The 22,216-nt window shown below is 45.3% G+C and overlaps 1 protein-coding gene across 1 annotated transcript in view; it reads right to left on the bottom strand.

Annotated features, from left to right (window-relative positions):
• ST6GALNAC5 (ST6 N-acetylgalactosaminide alpha-2,6-sialyltransferase 5) overlaps window positions 1–6,326 on the bottom strand; it is a 159,936-nt gene extending 153,610 nt beyond the window's left edge. The window contains 3 exon segments of the mRNA XM_055340747.1: window positions 5,307–5,447; window positions 5,449–5,553; window positions 6,198–6,326. Coding sequence (XP_055196722.1) covers window positions 5,307–5,447; window positions 5,449–5,553; window positions 6,198–6,212 — 261 coding nt within the window. The 5' untranslated portion in view covers window positions 6,213–6,326.
• Window positions 6,327–22,216: the final 15,890 nt, after the last annotated feature.

Genomic DNA, 22,216 nt, shown 5'->3' with positions numbered 1-22,216 from the left:
AGATCAAAGATTCTTTGATGGTAGGCACCGTGTTCTTCCTCCAGAATACCTAATTTTGCAACTATTAGGCCTTCAATGAATATTTACTTAGGGCTATGAGTAGTTCAAAAACCCAGAAACAAATTAGCTACAGAACTACACATATGATGATTAAAAACATTTCAAATGATGATTCTCAAACTTTAATGTGCACACGAGTTGTAAGGGAAACCGGTTAAAATGGAAACTCCTAAATCTCATTCCCAAGGAGTCCTCTTTTAAACCATTTCTTCATCTTCCTTCCATTATTATTACTAGTAGTGCAGTAGTAGTAAACCAAATTAGGAAAGATGAGACATACCAGGGCCTTGGGACTGCACGGGTGGGTCTTATAGGCAAAGGACTTCTCATAAGGTGAAGCAGCTTTATCCCTCTCCACAACCTCCTCTCCCCATATACTCTGCTTTCTTCTTTCCTTCAATACATCTGTGCTATGTGCTAAGTGTCAAGTATTATTCTAAGGCCTGGAGTTAAACTGGTCAATGTACAAATACTTTGCTATCACAGCACTTAGAATCTACCTGGGGGGGGGGGGTGGAGAAAACAATAGAAAAGTAAACTTTAAGATTCTTTCAGATATTGTTAACTAGTATAAGGAAAATGAAACAGGCTAATATGATAGAGAATGACGATGAAGGAGAGAGTTATTTAGAGAGTGTGGTCCAGAAGCAGATGACAGGTGATGTGAGGACTGAATGACCAGAAGGAACTAACCATGTACAAAATCTTCAGCGAGATCCTTCCAGGGAGAGGGAACAGCAAGTGCAAAGGCCCTGAGGCACAAAGAGTTTCCAAGGATCAGCAAGGAGGCCAGAATGCCCAGAAGTGGAGAGGAAGCCAGCTCGGACTCATTTTCCAGATGTGGTCTGGATTTTGGGCATGAGGGTATCTTGGCATTTACTCCTCGGGAAGCTGGAGAAATACTCCCGGCTCTCAGAATTAAGAGAGGTTATGTAGTATAATAAATGTTATACGAACACCTCTCCTGTTAGAAGCAGCCACATTATTGCAACTCCTCACCCATGAAAAATAGTTCATTTTATAATTCCTTTTGGTTGACGATGTGTGATAACAGGGTCTCATCACCATTGGCAGATTACATTTCGTAGCACTTGAGCGCTGAAAATTAGCTCACTTTGAATTTGAGATCCAAATTATCTATCGTTGATTGGATGCCTCAAATATTGTAAAACAGGGTCTAATAAATGGTGCGAAGTTATATCTGAGAGCTTATATGCTTTTTAAAAGGAAGAATACTTATGCTACACTTCCAAAGTAAGTTTTACGGCGTGTGCCCCTTTCTCCGGTTTTGAATGGTTTTTCGACTCTTGCATTGACTTGTCCTATCAGTCCAGCTGGACACCTGCGAATTAATAGCATCACATGCTGTTACCTCCAAGCAGTTCCATTTGGTCTGAATAACTGAGCGCGTAAGGAAGGAAAGAACCAAGGACAAGCGTGTTATTAGTATGTGTAAAATCCATTCCTGGGAGCTACTACTGAAGCAAGGAGATAGCGGCTCAGCTTCAGATCCCATTGATCACTGCTCTTTCATAAGCCATCTTAGAAAAGGGCAGCCCAGGTGACAAGTGGGCCTTCTGTGATAAGGGCTCCTCTCCACTGCAAATGGGAATCGGCTCGTAGTTGCATTTCACAGGGTCCACCAGATGGCAAATGACTTTATCTACCCAGACCAGATCCAGGCTGGAAAAAGACTACACTCCATGCCCCCTTCCGCTCTGCTGGGAGAATTGGAGCTTTTCTCCGAAGGGTGCTAGATTTAGTGTGTGTGCCCGTGTGTGTGTGTGTGTGTGTGTGTGTGTGCGCGTGTGGGTGTGCACACACACACACATGCTTTAGTTTAGCTATCCATGATGCTGTAGTTCCAAATACAGAAGGTTTCCAGAGCCATGAAAATTGGCTTCTGTGCTTGTGTCTCCTGATCTGGTTAGAAATCAGTGGCTTCCAAAACTGGGGACCAGAACAGAAAGGGCAGGATACAGACACAGCAGCTGCAGCGGCAGACATGAGCAAGATTGAAATGAGTCGGTGAAACGTTTGTGGGAAAAGGGCTGGGGAAAAGGGCTGGGAAAAGGGCTGGAAATGAAGAGAAAGAATCCATCTAACAGAAAAGGAAATGTCTTCATTATCACAAGAAACTCCAAGTAGCCTTCACTTAGTCACACTGGAATTACAATTTCAGCTCACATCGTTTGTGAACGAGGAAGTAGAGAATATGACCACGGAAAGTGATATTTTAAGCTTCAACACACATTGCTCATCACTGGCTTGACTTGCAGCATGTCTTTCAACAAAAGCACATAGTGATTTAATCTCAACAGTAATTTAGTCTGCAGCCGTATGAGACAAGACTATCATTGCAGACAGGCTGTAATTTGAGAAATTCAGGTGCTGGGGATTAGGACCACCTGTTGAATTTAATCTTAGAGTTATAATGTTAATACCATCATGCAACTGAACATAAACACTACATATTTATCAGGCTTTGGCACCTCCAGCCATGGAGATGTGAACATTTTCCTGAATGGTATCGGAACTCTCTCCAGATTCTGTAAATCAACGGCAAATAAAAAGTCTGTTGGAATTCTGCTCCAATAAGCAGTAGCATATGGCTTGGTGGTCATCACATTCAGCACATCCTGTAATTTTTCTGAGGCCTGATATGAGAGTGAAAAATAAAGCAGTATCATCTAGCAACATAATCAGAACAGAAAGTCTTTGATTTCTTACCCTCCCCTGTTAATCCAGAAAAAAAAAAAATCCTAGCAATATTCTAACAAATTGCCACCTCTGCCTAAGCAACACTATAAGAAGATTCCAAGTAAACCTAAGTAAACAGCAACTTCTGAAGAGTACATAAACCCTACAGGCACCTCCCTCTAAGCCATCAGAAATGAAAACTTCACCCAGTTTCCAGCCGGTTAAATAGTAGCAGGGAAGTGATGGCATCTTGAGTGGAAGTTCACATGTAACTCAGTGGGACAATCGGGATAATGTCTAGAGAGAAGGCATAGATTCTGAGATTTGCATTTGTTCTTTTGCTTGCGATGGGCAAACTGTTGAATCATTTGAGTATGGAATCTGATGACACATCGGTTTTCTAAGAAAGAATTCCGCTGGTATTAATTAGAGGCAAAAACCTTCCTGGTCACATTTATAAATCCCTGCTAAGAATTCCAAGGGCTTTCACACATATTTATCATCCATATTAACACTTCACAGTTTACAAAACCCTTTACTATAGATTATCTTGATTCTCATACAGAGTTTTGACATTCCTTTCAAAAAAGGCTGTTTTTCATTTTAATGAAATAACGCTCTGATACATTGACAATGGAATCCAATATATTTGTGTGAATAAACACTGTTCTGAAAACAAACATGAGGGCATCGTATTGTGCCTTATGCTGTCGATATTCTTAGCTGCTGTCTGTCCAGCAGGAGAACACAGGAAGGAAAATATTAGAATACCTTCCCAAAGGCAGATCAAAACTTTCAGCAAATTTCCCTTTTGATGCTCCATTAATCAAGCCTCACAAGTGCTATTTAGCCATTTCCACTAAACAACAGCCATGAAAATCCACCAAGTCCAATATAGTCATCATATACCAGTTACACATAAACATCACAGTCGGAAGCAGATGGTCTAAACTTTTCTGGAACTCCAGCCCATATAGGTTGCTCGCACAGAGAGATACAAAGAAGGTCATCGATCGACATCTTAAGGAGAAAAGTGAAGCTTTTACTGTAAAGCTGATGATCCTCTCTACTTTTGATTTTAACCAGCCCCCTCCCCACTCCCTGAATCACTTCCTAATGAAATCCCTTCCTCTTTTCTGCTTTCCCCAAGTTGTCCCCAGGGCAAAGTCTACCTTTTCAGAGACAGAATTTCCTTAAACCTTCCAGGGCAGTGATCCTTCTCATTTCTGCCCTGTTTTATACCTAGCATTTCTTGTACATTATACCTATTGGTCTATCTCTCCTTCCACCCATCCACATTTCATGGTATGGTTTTCTTCCACATGCATTCAAGGACCCCGAACAGCTGAGGCCTCCCTTAAATTGTTTTTTTTTTTTTTTTTTTTTTTTTTTTTTACCTTCCCCAGATCCTTTTTGCCATATGCATGACACACACGAGTGGAAATCTTTTGATCGCCACTTCAAAAAAAAGTTGGGACTTTTCCATGCAAGGGAAGGCCCATCTTTTCCCGCAGAAGGACCACCTGCTTAAATGTTACTTTGGTCCACAAGCATAACATCCGGTCATATAAAAAAGGCAAGACAGCTAGGTAGTTTCAAGAAATCCCCTAACCTTCATAGAGCAGATACAGAGAGGAAGTGGGTTGTAATAAAAGCATATTAGCAGCTTCAAATAATGGGAAATATATATATATATATATATATACACATATATATATTTCTTTTTTTAAATGAGGAATATATTTAAACTGTATTACAATTTGGGGAATATATTTAAACTGTATTACAATTATTATTATATTATTATTATTTCCAGAATCAGGAGACTTGAATAGAATTCTCCCGGAGGCTTTGCACCCTGAAACCTGAGATTTGCTATTTGGGGGGGGGGAGGGAGGAGGGAAGAGGCTTGATTTTTTTTTTTTTTGCAAATTCATCTTATTAATTATTAGCCAAGCCATGCAACGGCTTCCCGGAAGGCAGAGAAAGACAGGCCGTGAGCGGGGAGTTTCGAGGCAGTGCAAGCCCTGGGGGGGGGGGGGGGCGCGCCTGCAGGGCCCCGCTCCCCGAGGCTGGGGGCGCCCGGGGCCATCCGAGGCCGGGAGGGGAGCGGAAGCTTCCAGCAGCTCCAGCCCTCGGCGGGGCCCGGCTGCGCCCTCCCCGCGCCCTCCCCGCCCGCGCGCGCCTCGGCGGCCCAGCCCCGCGCTGCAAGGAGCCTGCACCCGCCTCCCCGCCGCCCTGCGCCCCGCGCCGCTGCAACTGTGCGGACCCGCGGGCTCTCCCTGCAGGTTCCAGTTAGCAAGTGGGGGCGCTGGGTGCATGCATCTCACCCCCGATGCCCCGAAAAACTTTATACCTCCGCCTCCCAACGGGAATTCCCAGCCAGCAGGCCCCACCGCCCGCCCCCCGGAGGGTGCGCACCCGCGCGGTCCAGCCTCCGCAGGGGGCACCTACTCACGGCGCCTCCCGGCCCCGGGAAAGGGGCGGGCTCAGGTGCGCGGGATCCCCGGGCGGGGTGGCGTGCGCGCCGGCGAGCGAGCTGTCACCTTGCGGTCCCTCACGCCGAGGTATCCGTCCAGCGGTCGCGGCGCGGCGGGGGCCCGGGCCCGGGAGGGGGGGCTGCTCTCGGCCGCCGGGGGCGCGCTGCCGGCCGCCGCCTGCTGCTGCTGCTGCTGCTGCTGCTGCTGCGCGCCGCTGCGGGGGCCGCTCCCTCTGGCCGCCGAGGCTGCTGTACACGAGCAACAAGCTGGTGCACATGGTGGTGAGCGCCAAGCACACAGCCAGACCGTGGCGCTGCGGGCGGGCGAGAGCACAGGGGAGCCGCTGAGAGCGAGCCCGCCGGCGGGGACACGCGCGACCCGGCCGCGGCCCGGAGGGAGGGTCCCGCGCGGACGCCAGGGGCCGCCCCCGAGCGCCCACCCCGCGGCCGAGCGCAGGCTCTGGGGCGCGCCCCGCGGGCTCGGCGGCTGGAACCCCCGGCCCCCGCGCCCTGCCCTGGCAGCGCTCGGTGCAAGTTTGCGACCCGAGAAAGCCCAGAAAGTCTGCCAAGGTGTCCCCCCACCCCCACCCCCTGCGTCCCCGCCCCTCTTAGTTGTAGCCAGGCTGTTGCTCGCTTTGGGGGTACCTGCCCCGCTCCCCGCTGCATCCCCAGCTCCCGCGGGCTCCCGCGGGCTCCCCAGACCTCCCCGACACCCAGGAGCACCGGCAGCCCGAGTTCCGAGCCAGGCGGCGCCCGAGGACCCCGCACCGGGGCGAGGGGGGGGGGGGAACACGGAGCAGGTGGAAAGTTGTCCCTTTGCAACCAGGCGCGCCGGCTGCGCGGGGCCAGGCGCCCCCGGGGCTCTCCGGTGCGCGCCCCCCCCCCGCCGCCGCCTCCCGGGGCCGCGCGTCCCGGGTCCCCGCGTCTGCCCGGAGGAGTTGCAACAAATGCCTCTCACCATCAGGGTCTTCATGGTGGGCACCTCCTGCGTGGGGGATCCTCAGGCGCGCGCGTCCAGAGCCACTTTTTCCTGGAGGGCGTCCATGGCGCGCGGCGCGCGGAGGCGGGGGCGCAGCGGCGGGACCCGCGCAGGCGGCGCTCGCCGAGACCAGAGACCGAATTAAAACTGAACCGGACCCTCGTAGTGTCTCCGCGGTCTACACAACTGCCGCCTGCCGCCGCCTGCTGGGTCCTAGAGACCTCTGCAGCTCCCCCCACCCCGCCCCCCTCCTCGCCCCCAAAGAAGCATCTTCTCAGCCTGGTGGGATTTCTGGGAGAGTGAACCGTGCCTCTGCACCCACCTATCGGCCCGAGGGCTTATTTATCGTCTGGGAAGTCATCAAGTGGAAAGGAAGGAGAGCCCTGGGGGGGGTTTGCAAACTCCATCCTCTTTTTGTGATTCTGATAAAAACAGCGAGTCCACCCCCCCCCCCCCCCCCGGGCCCGGGTCGTCGGTGACCCTCCCCAGGCGCCGGTTTTGCATTTGTATTCACAGCCCGGGGAGATCTGTCGGGAGATGATGTTTCCAAAACACATTACGGTTTCGGTTGTCCAGAGTGTAGGCTTTCTGGAATCCTCCTCTTTTTCTTTTTTTCTATTTTTTTTTTATTTTTTTCACTTTTTTAGATCCGCTTATTCGCGTGCAACCCTGATAATCCAGATTTCCGTCCACACGATTTCATTCACCGGCTTGTTGCGAACACCACGATTTACGTTTCTGCCGGGACTCTGAGGTTTCTGGCATTCTTCTAAGTGATTTTCAAGTGTTAGAAACATTCAGCACGTCATAGCCACATGATTCACCGGACCTGTAGATTCTTCGGAATTGTAAGACAAGATTTCTGGCTGCTGGAGAGAAAACTGCTTACTGCTTATTCGGGAAGACTCCTGGGGACTTTGGTGGTCTTCTCCCATTGGTCTGTACTGCACCGACAGCACATAATTTCACATTTGGAACATTGATTACAATCTCTTAAAAATCAGTGTTTGGTGTTGGGAAGTCCACATCACTAGCTTGTTGTAAGGACATCTCCCCCCCCCCCCCACTGCGTTGAATCACTAATGGCCTTTGTTAAACGTCTAATTTAGTTAGAGACCTATTTCTTGTGAAACTGCTCTGCGAGGATAGTTGTCTTCAAGTATTCCTCAACACCTCACCTGTAGCAGCGTAATGTTAAAGATTACATTAACCTGGAAATGACGAGCAGGCCAACTGAACCATAGGCACAATAAGAGCTTTCTCAAGGCCAAAAAAGGCATTACGATCATTTTGTAATCTTCAGTAATCCATTGCTCCACTGATGATACAACAGGAAACTATTTTTAACTTATGAGGCATCCTTCCATACTTAGTATTTAAAAAGTTAAAAATTACTGGTACAACAGTGGCTGTCAGTGCAATGTGTTTGGGGGAAGGCAAGACACACATAGGATTTAGCCTTTTAAGGAAAAACCAAAAAAAAAAAAATTCAAAACAGGGTCCAACATTGCCAGCCTTGAAGCTATTTATTCAATTTGTGCTTTAGGCATGAATAGTACCAGTTGTTAGGGCAGGAAAAGCAGCAGCCAGAAGAGAATCTTATCGGGTCTTGGCAATTCTTTATAGTATGGTTGCACTTGACACTCAAATTAGGGAAACAAAGGACCAACTTGATGAATCATCGCAAACAGATTATCTGTGTTTCTCCAGGGCTCCTTCTGAGATGCTACTAGACGGAGCTCCTGCATTTTTCAGGACCATTCCCCTTCCATCTAGCAAGTTGCCCAGTGACCGATAAAACACTTCTAATATATTTTGCTATGCCAAACAGAGCCATCATATTTATGATTTAAGCTCATGGCAGCACGTTGGACATCTGTTACACGGTATGTCTGACCACATTCATTAGGCTTAGGCTTTTTTTTTTTTTTTCCTCATGGGATGGCAGTTAGTTGCTAAATCTACTTATGGGATAGCCGGAGTAAATTTAAAAATGTAATTCTGGACTTGATTTAAATAATTTCAAGGTCTCTAGCTTTCAAGTACTTGATTAGATGGATGCGATGGTTTTAGGCCGTCTGGCCTGAGAGCCAAAAGGATAAGGTGGGGGTGGGGGAAGGGCAGATGAAACAAATAATAGAAGTTAAAATCCTTGGGCTGTTCAGTTCAGTGATCATTTCATTATCACCTGCTATCTGGTGGTTCTATATCAGGGAATGCAGAGATGAATAAGACACGGATCCTCTCCCCTTGGCTACATACACACAACCTAGGGTGTGTATGTTTGTGTGTGTGTGCACAGAAAGTATGCTAGACACATCTGTAAGTAGGCAATAAAAGACAGTACCGAGCTTCAACATATATTTATCAAGTGCCTACCCATGTTAAGCACCTACTATGTTCCAGATGTTGGGGATACCTGGATAAATAAATTATGCACTGCCCTGAGGGAACTCAGTCTCTTCCCAGATAAATGCTATGAACCTTTATGTTATAAAGAACTAACCAGGACACAATTAAAATACTTGATTCGTTTTCAGCCTCTGAGTGCTTGCTTATTTAAGATCTAAGGGGTTTGATATTCTAAAGGTACCCGCCTGTGTGTAACTTCATGCACACTTTTAAGCTAATACTTTGAGTATCCGGAAAGGGAAGAAAATAGGCAGCCCTTGCAGACACTTGCTTGACCTGGAGACAAGAAAACAAGCCAATAAAGCTATTTTAGTTCATCTAACGTGTCCAGTTCAATACAAAGTGAATCGGGGAATCACAATTTGTTTCTCAAAATCCAGGTAGCTGAGATAGATTTCTCACCACTTAAAATTTTGCCACATTTCTGCCTCCGGTGCCATCACATCCAATCAAATAGATTCCTACTTTTGAAAAAAAGAAAGGAAAGGAAGAGAAAAGAAATTGAGTGTTCCACAATGTAGGTTATGTAATAAACTGAAGGCGAGAACTTATGAAACAAGGCATGTCATGGGGCGAGGAGGAGGAGGCGAAATCTGAAGCTCAGAGGGAACACCAGCCTGTGCACTTGGCCACAAAGGCACCACGGAGCTACTGAAGGAGGCAGAAGGACAAACTGTTGGGAACCTCTGAGCCCTGCCCTTGGTTCCTAAGTGACCTCTCCATACAGAAACAAGTGAACAAGTGTTTCGAACATTTCAAAGATGGATGAAAAGCAGAAAACGACATCATGTAAACTGCATTTGAGATACAACTGCTTTACACCTTATGGTCTTAAAGAAAGAAAAGTTTTGCTAAATGCTACAAAAGCAGAAAGCCTAAGAATGGTAGAAAGTCCTAGAACAAATGTAATACTTGTCCATTCGTTTTTTTTTCCCCCCACAGTTTACTTCTTTTCACTTCACAGGCTGTGCTTAGTGGGCTAAGTGGGTTGAGAATTAGTCCTTGGAGTCAAGTGTCCAGGATCCAGATTCTGACTTTACCACTACCAGCTCTGGGACCTTGGTTGGGTTAGTAACTTGGTTTCTTCATCTGTAAAACGGCTATCATAAGAGTACGTACCTCAAAGATGTGTTAAACGAGATACTACAAGTGTCAAGAGGAGTACTAACAGACTGTTCCCTATCATTACTAATATTTTATGATTATGATTAATAAACTGGGTTCGAAGGCGAAAGACCGGGCTTTGACCTATGTGACCAAGAGCTGCGTGACCTTGAATGAGGGACTTTAAAAACGGTAAGCAGACGTGAGACGCATAGCACAGAGCCTACCCCACACATGGGTAGAAGGCTTGTTAAGGTGCTGTGCATGTGACTGCTTTGTAAACTGTGAAACTCTGCATAAGTTAATAGGTATCCATTCATCCATCAAACATCAACTGAGGATCCACTATGTGTCAGGTACCCTTCTAGGCCCTGGGGTTGTGACCAAAACATGCAAGGGCTCTGCCCCATAAGGCTTTTAGCCAAGCTAGGGTAATAAACCAATAAGATAGAACGTCAGGCACTAGGGAAAAAAGCGGTTAGAGCCTGGGTGGGAGTGTATGTGCTGTTTTAGTTAGGATGCTTGTGTTTGAGCAGAGATTGGAATAAAGTCAGGAAGGATCCATGAGGCTATCTGGAGGGTAGAAGGAACAGCATGTACAAAGGCCATGAGGTAAGAGCTTGTTGGGTATATTGAAGAGACCACAAGGAGGTTGGTGTGGCTGGAGAAGGGAAGCAAGAAGAGAGAGGGGCAGGGGAGGAGGGCAGAGAGATAGTCCAGGGGCAGATCGTCTCTGGCCTCAGAGGCTATTAAATGGACAGAGTGAAGGAAACCCGCTGGAGGGTTTAAAGCAGAGGAACACCATGGATCCTTAATGCTTTGGAAAGGTCACCTGGCTACTGACCTGAGAATAGTTCTGGGGGAGCGAGAGTGGAAGTAGTGTGATCCCTTAGGAAGCTATTGTAGTAGTCAAGGTAGAAGGACGTCGTCGTGCTTTTAGGAATAACTGGTTTCAGGATTTGCTTACTAGTGGGTGTGAAATACGAGTAAAGGAAAGGAAGCAGGCCAGGGAAGGCAGCTGGGAGAATGGAGCTGCTCTTTCCAAGATGGGGAGCACTGTGGGAAAAGCAGTTTGGGGTGGCCAAGAATGGAGAATTTGGATTTAGATGTAGTCCCATGTACATGGGAGTTCAGGCATGATGCTGGGCTCAGGGGCATGAGCTCAGCATCACAGCTCATCAAAGGATGAGGTCACCTAGGAATGAACCAGGACACAAAAGAATAAAGGTCACAGGCCTGAGCCCTGGGAGCTCCAAATTTCAGATGCCAACAACAGGAGGCATCATTACAATAATAATACTGAAAAACAATAAAGGACAGTAAAGGACAATCTGACCTCAGTTTGGTGTAGGTGGCTGATTATTTTCATTTTGAATGGATTTTCCATTTCAAGACGGTCAGTCATTTATGTACTCAAAGCACTTTTCGAATTCTGTGATCAAGCATATTTATTTATGTGTTTACTGTTCATCCCTTCTTCTACATCATAAATTTTCTAGAATTGGAACTATATCATATTCCTGTTTATATACTATAAGCCTGGTATATAACTGAGTGTAATAATATTAATCACCAACATTTATTTAACCATGTGCAAGCACTAAGTTTCACATATACTTTCTCCTTTAGTCCCCACAACAACCCGGTGAGGTAGGTACTCTCCTCATTTCACAGACGAGTTAACTGAGGCACTGAGAGTCATTTGTCCAGTCGCCCAGATCCTGAGTGGTAGCCCTGAGCTAAGTAAATATTTTTTTTTAATTTTTATTCTTTTTTAAAAGATTTTATTTCTTCATGAGAGACAGAGAGAGAGAGGCAGAGACACAGGCAGAGGGAGAAGCAGGCTCCCTGCAGGGAGCCCGACATGGGACTCGATCCCAGGACCTGAGTCAAAGGCAGATGCTCAACCACTGAGCCACCCAGGCGTCCCAGTAAATATTTTTTTAAAAACAAATACCGTTTGTTAAAGAACGAATGAAGAGAAGCTTTGTAAGAGCTCCATAGCCAAGTTCTTCTACTGAACTCTAAACTGGTATGATTTATAAGAGTATAGTTTACACCTAACCTGTAAGTAATATAGCCAAAGGCAGTCCCTGGTTTTGGGTTTTGTGATCTGTTTTTTTTTTTTTTTTTTTGCTACTTTTATTTTCTCAAGATATATTTCACATGCAATAAAATACACAAAATCTGAGTATACAGTTGATGAGTTTTGATCGCACTTTGCACCCATTAACCACCGCCACCGTGAAGATCTAGATCATTTCCATCATTTCAGAGACTACCCTCATGCTTCTTTTCAAGTCATGCTAATCCCGCCCCAGAAGCAAACAGGCAAACATTGTTCTGATTTTTATCACTATGGATTAACTTGGCCGATTCTAAAACTTAATATAAAGGAAAACACACAGTGCGTGCCTTTTAGTCTGATCTCTGTCACTCAGCAAAATAGTTTAAGGTTTATCCACGTTTTGCATGCCTTCGTAGCCTAGTCCGTTTTATTGCTATTTTATGGTGGGAAAACAGCACAATTGTTTTTATCCATTCTCCTATTAAGGAACATTTGGTTTGTTTCCGATTGGGGGCTCTCAGAAATGAAGATACTAAGACCATTCTTGTCTTTTTGTACATACATGGTTTCATTTTTCTCACGTGAATACCTGGGAGAACAATGGTTGGGTCCTGCGACGGTTGTAGGGTTCACATTAGGAGAAACTGCCGAACCGTTTTCCATAGTGGTTGTACCACTTCGTATTCTCCCTGACGGTGAATGAGAGCGCTGTTGGTTCCACATCCTTGTCAGCTCCTGCTGTGATCCGTCCTTTCAATGTCTCTTTGCTTTTAGAGAGTTTTCAAGATAAAGAAATCCTTGCGTAGCACCCAGGATCCTTCCTTTACCATGTGTCCACTGTTCCCTTTTCATCTCATCTCCTGCCCTTCTGCACAGGAGCACTTCAACCTAGCTGAAAAAAAACATTCCTTGAATTTACGGTATTTATGGTCAGTGAGCGGAGCCTTTGAACAAGCTGCTCTACGTCGCGTTCCCTTTCCACGGCTCGCCCTGCGCCCTGTCCACCCGCATCCCCCACTCTCCCAGCCTGCAGTGGGGCTGCCAGGTTCCTCCTCTTTAGCTCAGTTAGAAGCACCAGCTTGGAACCACATGGGCCAGATTTGGTCCAGCCTCTGACTCCTCACTTACCTGTGACCAAAAGCAAGCCACAGATCACTCTTCCCGGTCTCCTCATTTGTAGGAAGCCAATAATAAAACATTTCTAGCAGAGAGAGAGTGGTTGTGTAGAGAAAATCTACTGACATATGCAAAGTGTTCACCACCGTTCTGATGATACAGTTGGATCAAACAGGAAGTATGTTTTTCATAGCGGACTGCCTGGCTGGTATAAAGGGAGGGACATCCATTCTCAAGTTTATTGAACTTACAATAAAAATAATAAAGATGTATTGTGTACCCACCACCAGGCATAATGTTAGTTCTACACATTGAAAAAAAATTCTACGCGTTGGCTTATTTAACCTGTAATGGTGTCACCCCCCCTTTTACCAGCAAGGAAGCTGAGCTATAGAGATGTGAGATCACTTGCCGGGGTGACATGGCTAGAAAACGGGTGATCAAGAGTTGGCCAGGTCTGTCTGAGTGCATTTGGTTTGTTTTCCCCTCATAATGTCCACATTCCACACTCCACCGTTTTCTCTCTGATCTGACTCTGGGCCACTCTTCCACTGGATGCTGCAGGTGCGAAGAGGGGAAAGGCACAGCCTTCACTGCAGCAGGCAAACCTGTGAGCAGCTAACTATAACCCAGTGTGTGAAGTGTAAAAATTGAGTTATAAATGAAGAATTAGAGGGACGCCTGGGTGGCTCAGCGGTTGAGCATCTGCCTTTGGCTGCAGGGCCTTACCCCGGATTCTCCAGATCGAGTCCCGCATCGGGCTCCCTGCATGGAGCCTGCTTCTCTTCCCTCTGCCTGTGTCTCTGCCTCTCTTTCTGTGTCTCTCATGAATAAATAAATAAAATCTTTAAAAAAAAATAAATGAAGAATTAGAGAGGACACAGACAAGGCACGGGTGACTATTTGAGAGTTGTTCAGCTATGATTTCTGGCAAAGCGAAATGCTCAGTTGGTTTTAAAGAATCACTAGAAACAGACTAGGAGAAGGTCAGTGTCCCCAGGTAGAGAGGACAGCGTAAACAAAAGCATGGCAACACGGTGCCCCATGCTGTGCACTAGGTACAGATGAGGAGTTTGTGGGTGAGGCAGGGAGTCTTCAGAACCAGGGTGGTTCTGTACAGTCATAGAGGTTGTGCAGTGCAAAAGGACACACATTTAAGTGGGCAGCACACAGCATAGACACTGCAGATTTGTGTATTATTTTGTCAATTTGCTTGAAAATGACCATCGAGCACCTTGCTCTACAGGAACCAGAGGAGTGCAGCAATTTTCCATTAGCTAGAAGTAGGGTGTTGTAAGTCACAGAAGCCTTTTAAAATTTGCACAATAGTGCTGTTTGGGCTGAGAGGGGTCTGGTCAGAATTACTTTCTAGTGGCTGTCTCGGGAGACGGTGAGAAGGATGGATTTGTCGGGGGAAAGACTTGAGCCAGAGAGAGCAGCCGGGATCAAGTTGTGGAAATCCGGGTGAGGGAGAAAAAGCTTCAGCCGGAGCAGCGTGGGTCGGATGGATGTGAGAAATTCTTAGGCAGGTATTATGTTATAATGGCTAAAGTGGATCAAATCCTAACTATGCAGAAGAGGATTTTATAAATACAAAGCCATGCTTTTTTTCCATGCAAAATAGTGTGTATGATTCTGGCCACATTTCAAAACGACAAAGCGTAATAATAAACGACGGCTTACGTCTTGTCTTAGTTTGGGTTCTCGTCGGAAGCGTTCCCTGGGATAAGGATCCACGTGCAAGTGTTGCTGCTTTGGCAGGTGAAGGAGACCCCATCGGGGGAGCAGGGAAGTGGCACAGGAGGGGAAGGCAGCCAATAAGTGGCACATCATCCAACAAGTTACCCCTGTAGCCAAGTGGGGCTCAGTCCCACGGGGGACATTCTGCTGCTGCAGAGCTCGGGCAGGGGTTATTCCAGCTGGGGGCCCAGGGACCAGTGCTGCGCTGTCGGGTGAGGGCTGCACTGGGTGCAGAGCGGGGGGCGCGGATTCCCTGGCACATGTCGCCTGCTGTGCAGGTGGCAAAGCAGGCAGGCTCTGGAGGCAGGGACAGCCCCTCAGGCAGAGGCCTGCAGGTGCTGGAGCTTCAGGTCCCCAGGGCACCGAGGTGGCAAAGGCAGGAGGTATGGGCAGGGCTGCCACACATGGAAGTTGTCCTTTAGAGGTTGTGATGGTTTTGTTTTGTTTTGTTTTGTTTTAAAGGATTTTATTTATTTGACAGAGAGAGAGAGAGAGAGAGAGAGAGCACCTGAGCAGGAGCAGAGGAAGAGGGAGAAGCAGATTCCCCCCTAAGGAGCCCCAGCGTGGGGCCCTCCTGGTATCATAACCTGAGCCAAAGGCAGATGCTTAACCAACTGAGGCCCCCAGGCGCCCCGACTCTTTAGAATTTTGCAAAGATTCAAATTCCTTATGTCATTTAAACCTCCCAATAACCTCGTGAACAAGAAAAATGTGTGGTTTCCAGCTAAGGCTGGGAATCTCTTATTCATGGTCACTGCCTCCCCCCTCCACAGCTGCTCTTTCAAGCAGAAACACCTCTTGTCAGGGTCCCTCCTTTTTTTCTTCACTTCTGATTTGTTCAGATGTCTGTCTCCTGATGGAGATTGTGAGCAGTTGGATTTAGAGATTGTGTACGGTTCACTTTCATTTCCCCACAGACTGAGAAACAGTAGGTACTTAGTAAATGTGACTGGGTGGATGGATGAACGATTATCATCATTGCCGCTTGAATTTTGTTAAAATCGGGACCGAGAGAGCTAAAGCAACTTGCTCAAGGACAGAGCCACTTGGTAGAGGCAGGACTTGAACTCAGCTCTTCCACTTTCCTCTGGAAAAATCTTGCTGCCACCACACAGCTCAGTGAGGGTGGACATGGTCAAATTTTGTTGGGGTTTCAGAGACCCCACCGATCTATGAAGTGTGGAGTAGCTGAGGGTAGGCCAACGGCTATGAAGGAAGACCAGGAAACTTCAGTACAGGGAGCTTTTTACATTACAAGATGATCTTTGTTTTATTAGTTATAATATCTCAAAGTAAAATGGGGAAGAGATAAATAGGGGCCAACACTGTGACCCCATAAAAGGAAACACATTTTTTTTCCCTCCAAATGTAAAGGATAAAAGACTTTCCGTGCAGGACCCGAGGTAGGAATCTGAGAGCTGAGCTAACCTGGGAATTCAAGGGTGACGCTGTGCCTACATAGGAGGCAGGGTTTTAAAAAATTCTTTAAATGCAGCACACATCATAAGGGGTAGCAGCTGCAAGAGGGGAAACCAGTTACGGAGTTTTCAAAATGAATTTATAAGTGCATTCTTGAGGGTCCTCGCAATATTGCTGCTAATGTAACAGGCATGATTGATCTAGATGCATCTTTCTGCTTCTCTTCCCACACTAATTTATATCGTTCTGTGTCTTCTTCCCTTGTTTGGATGTGATGCATATGCCACTTAAAATAGCTGATTTTCTTTAAGCAGCTTTGGAATGTCAAACTTTTAGAAAGTCAGCATCACACACACACACACACACACACACACACACACACACAAGTCAACTTGACCCCCACGTCCTCGCTGAGAGCTAAATTGGTGATTTTCCAATTCCTTTTTGTCTGTGGACTTCACCTACACTTCACCTCTGCGTAAAGTTAAGGGTATAAGCTCTGCTATCGCCTAGATTCGTGTTTGAATCCCAGCTCTGCCTTTTATGGGCCATGACTTTGAGCAAGACATGAAATCTCTGTAAGCCCCACTTGTCTCATCCACGCAAGGGACAGTAGTACTGCCCTCCTCAGAGGGGCCACTTCAAGGATTGAATGAAGTCATGACGACAGCACCTGTCACCCACGTAGCATTTTCCGTCTACTTAGTCCTCTAACAACCTTCAGTTCTGTACTATTGTTATGTCACTTTACAAGCAGGGAAACTGAGGATAGGCAAAAACACCTCGCCTAAGATCCAGTTACCCAGTGGCAGTGTCAACATGCGGACGGTCACATAGGATGAAATTTTTAAAATTGCAGCTATGTCTTTTGTTATCGTTGTTAAAATAATATCCTACCTGGAGGCTCACTGTAGGAATTAAAATTGGAGCTGTCCTGGTTGACATAGAGGTGGGGAACCCAGATCTCTTCTTCCTCCCTGAGGTTGGCCATGGAGGCACCGGTTCTGGAAACAAGTGTAACTAGGAAACCACTGGCTTTCCTAATGCTGGTAGAGAAAAACAAACATTAATAAAAAATGAAAACAAGCTGATGGATACCTACACATGTCCTGTTTGTTTTGCCTTCTATGTCCTATCGGATACTTCAGGAGTAACTACCTCTCCTGTTGTTTCTCAAATAATAAAACAGCTGCACCTCCTCAGGTGACAGGTGGGAGCCGCGACAATAGGTTTCTTTGGCCTGCTTTTGTGAAATGCAAGCAGTGGGTAAGTCAGTGGCACAGCCAGATAATTTTGCATGGAAATTGGTACTTAAATAACCACCGAAATTGTTTGGAAAAAAAAATGTTCGTGCAGCAAATACTGACAGAGCCCAAAGTCTGTATCGGACACGGCTCTGGTATTGAGGGGTTGCTAGTTGGGCTGAAGGTCCTGAAGGAGAAAGCCAGCTGTGCATGGTCCTGCCTCCTTCCCCTCAAGTCCTTTCCCTTGGCCCCTGCAAGAGCCCCCTGCCCACGTGTTCCCATGTGCGGTGGTGACCACTTCCTTGTTGCACCATCTCAGCCCAGATACCGGCTGTTTCCACACATCCCTGTATGTTCTGGAATGCTTTTTATCTTGTCTCTCTGTAGAGACACCCATTGTTCGACTCTCCATTTTCAGAACCTTCCTTCCAAACAGAGCTAATTCAGCATGTGAACTTATTTCCCTTTTCAAGTCAGGTTGAAGGTTGGGATTTCCTTCAACATGCTGTCTCTGAAAGGACAGGGCTACCACAGTGCCTAACTTGCAAGACTATCATGAGGTTTAGTAACTCATTTTATACCTGGCACAGGCCCTGGCACAGAGTAGACCATCGGGTACATGTGATTTCCCTTCCTCTTTAGAAACACAGTAGCTGGAATTACACACTGTGAGATCATTTACAATTTATGCATTGTTATACATCAGTGCTTAAATATATGGAGATCGTTTCTTCCTGTTGTAAGTTATCATCAAGTAGAATTTATGAACCCTCAGATTCATGGGGTTGGGACGAATGGTATAAAATTGAGGCAATAAAGCTCCATTCTGCACTTTTGCTCAGAACTTCTTTCACACACATTTTTGTACCTAATAATAATATTTCACAGTTGTAAAACTTTTTTTTTTCCTTCATCTTGGACATTTGCTGCTGTGGTTGGCATTGTTTCATGCTTACATTAACTGGTCATATGTGCCAATGATTTGCGTTTTAATTTTCCATATATAAAATTTTGTTGCCTGGATTTATATATGTCATAAGTGGAAAGGCTAATTGAAAAGTGATAAGATTTGAATCTAAGTGACTTGATAAGCAGTAGCTTCTAGGGCTAATTAATAAACTGCTTCACTTATCAAGCATTTATTGAGAACCTACATTGTGACATGCAGCATGCCAAATGCTGATAATATGAAGATGGAAGTTTCTCAGGAAGCTCATAGGCTGCCAGTAGAGAGATACTTCACTAAAGGATTGCAGTATGGCGTATGGAAAGGGCCGTCATAGCAACATGTCCATGGAGCAGTAGTAAAAAGGGAGGAACAATCAACTCACCAAGTTCTACAATGCGGGTTTTAATATTATTTAGGTATAATGAGGCCAGCCAAATGTGAGATGATTGCCATTGTAAGATACTTTGTTCTACTTAGAGATCCCAAAGAAGGGGGCATGCCATATCAAAGAAGGCCACGTGGGAAAGAACCAGGGCTGGTCAGAAGGTGGGAAGGAGTGCGGATGTAGGCAAGAGCCTTTCCTATGGTGGAGCAAGGCAGGATAAACAAGTTTAGGATTGGCTAGTTGAGTGATTTCAATGGACTCTGGGGCAGAAGGGCTCTCTCTTGTTATCTGTACCTGGTCCTGGAGTGATTAGAGCAGGTAGATGAAGGCTGATCAAGAAAGCAGTTGGGGGTGTTGGCTCTTTCACATGCAAAAGGCATGTTCCTAGACTAGTTGCTTGCTCTCTAGGAATTAGCTAATTCTTATATAAGGGGGCAGTCTTCCAGGGTAAGCAAGTCCTAAAAAATCAAAGCATCAAAACATAAGAAAGAAAAAAACTTAGATAATACAACCATGTGGGGCCAGGGCAGCTAGGAAAACAGGCCTAAACCAAGAGAAGAGCTTTCTGGGCAGAAGGTTCAGCTTATACAAATGCCCAGGGACACGGGAAGCAGGATTTTAGTTCCGTATGTTTGGAGCCTGGAGTGAGGATGCAACATGAACAATGGGGCTAGAGGGATGATGTAGGCAGGAGCCAGTTCATGAAGTTTGCCTGGCTGAAGAATTTGAAGTTTTTTTGAAAAGTAGTGAGGAATAACTGATGGGTTTTTACATAAGAGGCAGACAGTGATTTCTGTTTGGTAAAAATTTGTGCTACTAAATCTGTGCTACTTAAAAATTAATGAGGTTTCACATCTCATCTTTGTAAAATAAACAGCGCGATATGTTTAGTACTTTCAGTGGTTATGTAAAGAATGTTTACTCTTTCTTTCCTATGGATTATAAATCCTTGGTATTCCCTTTCTGGCACTCTCCAAGCAGGCAAGTAGTATAGCAGAGACTATAGAGTGAAGAAGTAGTAATTAAAGGACCAGTGTCCTGGTTAGTTCATTGGTCAAGTCACCTAATTTCTCCAAAGAGAGGCCTAGGGGTTGTGAACATCCAGACAGTGAGTGGCTGTGAATCTTGTCTCTGCTACTTACTGTTTGACCTTGAGCAAATTATTTAATGTCTGTCTCAGTTTTCTCAGATGTAAAATGGAAAAAATGAGAATACCCATATCATAGGATTATGCTTCTGTCAGCAAACCAATGCCTTATGTAGGGTTACGATGACCTATGCAACACTGGACCAACAGGTGCACATCACAGCAGAATAAAGGGCAATGGAATGATGCTTATGGAAGTCACTGGTGCTATCATAGTCCTCAACTCTCCAAAGCAGCAACTCTTCTACAGTGGAGCGATGGAATATTGAAGACTATTGTTCTGGGTTGAAGCCAAAATCCTATGAATTAGTGTGTTACCCTCTACCCTTGCTACAAGTCAGAGGTCAATATGTGGGCTGTTTTCCTCGTCCTCCTCCTCTGTGACCAAGATACAGACATTTTGAAACCAACAGCTAGAGTGGAGTGGCGCCTTACATGATTACATCTAATTCCTCCCAGCCACATTTGTGCTTCCTGCCCTTATGACTCTGGGTTCTATTTTGAACTGGGAGATAGAATTGTGCCAGTGAAATGTAAACTGCCAATACTACCTTGCCTTTTCAGATTCTTCATGCCAAGAGGCAGCTACCCCAAAAGGTATTGTATTTCAGTTGGGCTGGTTGACTCAGGGGAGCCAGACAAAGTAGGGTTGCTACACAGAATAAGGAGAAGTAAGGATGGAAATAGTAGATGCCGCATGGAATCTTAATGGAAGATTGCTACAACCCCAAATAGGCAGTCTGCCAAGGGCTCAGATCTCTGAAGAATGGAATCCTGTGTCAATGAATTTGGAAAAGAACCCCAACAAACAAGTTGATGGTTCAAGGAAAGGAATACAGACTGTCTATCCTTGAGATGTATTTCCTTCCTTGCTATTTTATGGAGATGAGAGGTAGATGTATGGATGTATGGATGTGTGGATAGATGATAGAGAGATAGGTAGGTAGGTAGATGGATAGATAGATGGATGAACGAATACATATATGCATATATACATATATATGTATGTATATACATAGTAAAATCTCACCTGGACATAAAAATTGGAGCCTAAAACTTTTAAAAAGTTTGTTATTATGATATTGGTGAAAAGCAATACCTAGAGTTGGTTTCGTATGTAGAAGGAAAGAAAATATTTTCAATTATTAGTTATGCAGGAAATATTACAGCTATTACAAACAGAAGATGTCCTATGCCCAGAGCTAGGAAAGTCCCAAATGATTGTAAGGCAGTTACTTTCCTGACTTAAAACTTTCTCCTAGCCCCTCTCAAGAAGACAAAGATTTTAGCCCAACCCAATTTTGGAATAAAAGCTGAGTGGAGGACAGGAGTCAATACAATCGCATTATATTGCTTGGCACAGGCTTCTTTTTGTGGGGGAAGGTTATGAATATATTTTTGGTCTGATATGGTTTCATTATTTTACCTGATAAAGGTATAGCTTGAATTAAGTCTCAAAGACTATAGAGGTTAAGTTTTGTTAGTTTTGTTGCTGCCCACAATCCATTTTCCTCAGTTGGTTTTGAGTATTTTTTGTGATTTTTGTGAGGAACATTACCTCTCTTTCATTAATGTCATTAAATGGCACTCTGAGTCAAGGGGCCCTGCCCTTCTTTGCCAATAAGTGAGTTCATGAGTACACACATCCTAGGCCAATAGGAGTTTCTGTTCCAGGATTTGAGAACATGAGCAGAGTGATTCAAGAAGGAAACAAAATCTCATCGAAGTGGACTCATCCCCATGGTGAGAGCATCCATGATTGGTTTCTTCCACCAGAATCTCTGGAGCTGTCTTGGTCCTTGCCCCTTCTGTGCCTGATTGTTCTAATGTTCCTCCCACCCTGTGCACCATCCTCAATTCTTTCAACAAATTCATTTTGTCTTGTGTTAATCAGACACTTGGAATCTAATAACCCTGAGTTTAGAATAGAGAAGCTTTTAAAGAAGGTAGGAAGGGGAAAGATAGCTACTCCTGACATAAGGAAGTTGTGAGCAAAGTAATGGTGGTCTCCAATAGGATGAATCTGAATAACCTCAAGTAGCTCAGAACAGTTAGTAAAAAATTAACTCTGAAGGGATTTTTATCCTTGCCTGGTGATTCCCAGTATGTGGGCCATGGATCTCTAGGGTATGTGTAGTCTAAAACTCAAACTCAGTAAGAATCCATATATAACCAAACCTCATCTGTTGATTAATAAATGAAAATCCATGGAATTACTATTATGTGATACTCTGTGAAAAAAATTAAAATGTGAGAAGTCTTACCATTGAAATGGCAGGGAACAACTGGTCTAAGCCAACAGTTCTCACCTGTAGAGTGGTTAATACACTTACTTATCATGTGCAATTTGATACTGATATCAGTTGAAATGGCAAGATTTATAGGTACATAGCTTCTTTTATAAATTGGAGTAG

The sequence above is a fragment of the Nyctereutes procyonoides genome, unplaced genomic scaffold, assembly GCF_905146905.1.
Source record: "Nyctereutes procyonoides isolate TBG_1078 unplaced genomic scaffold, NYPRO_anot_genome, whole genome shotgun sequence".
Lineage (NCBI taxonomy): Eukaryota > Metazoa > Chordata > Mammalia > Carnivora > Canidae > Nyctereutes > Nyctereutes procyonoides.
This window is presented reverse-complemented; position numbering and strand designations above follow the sequence as displayed.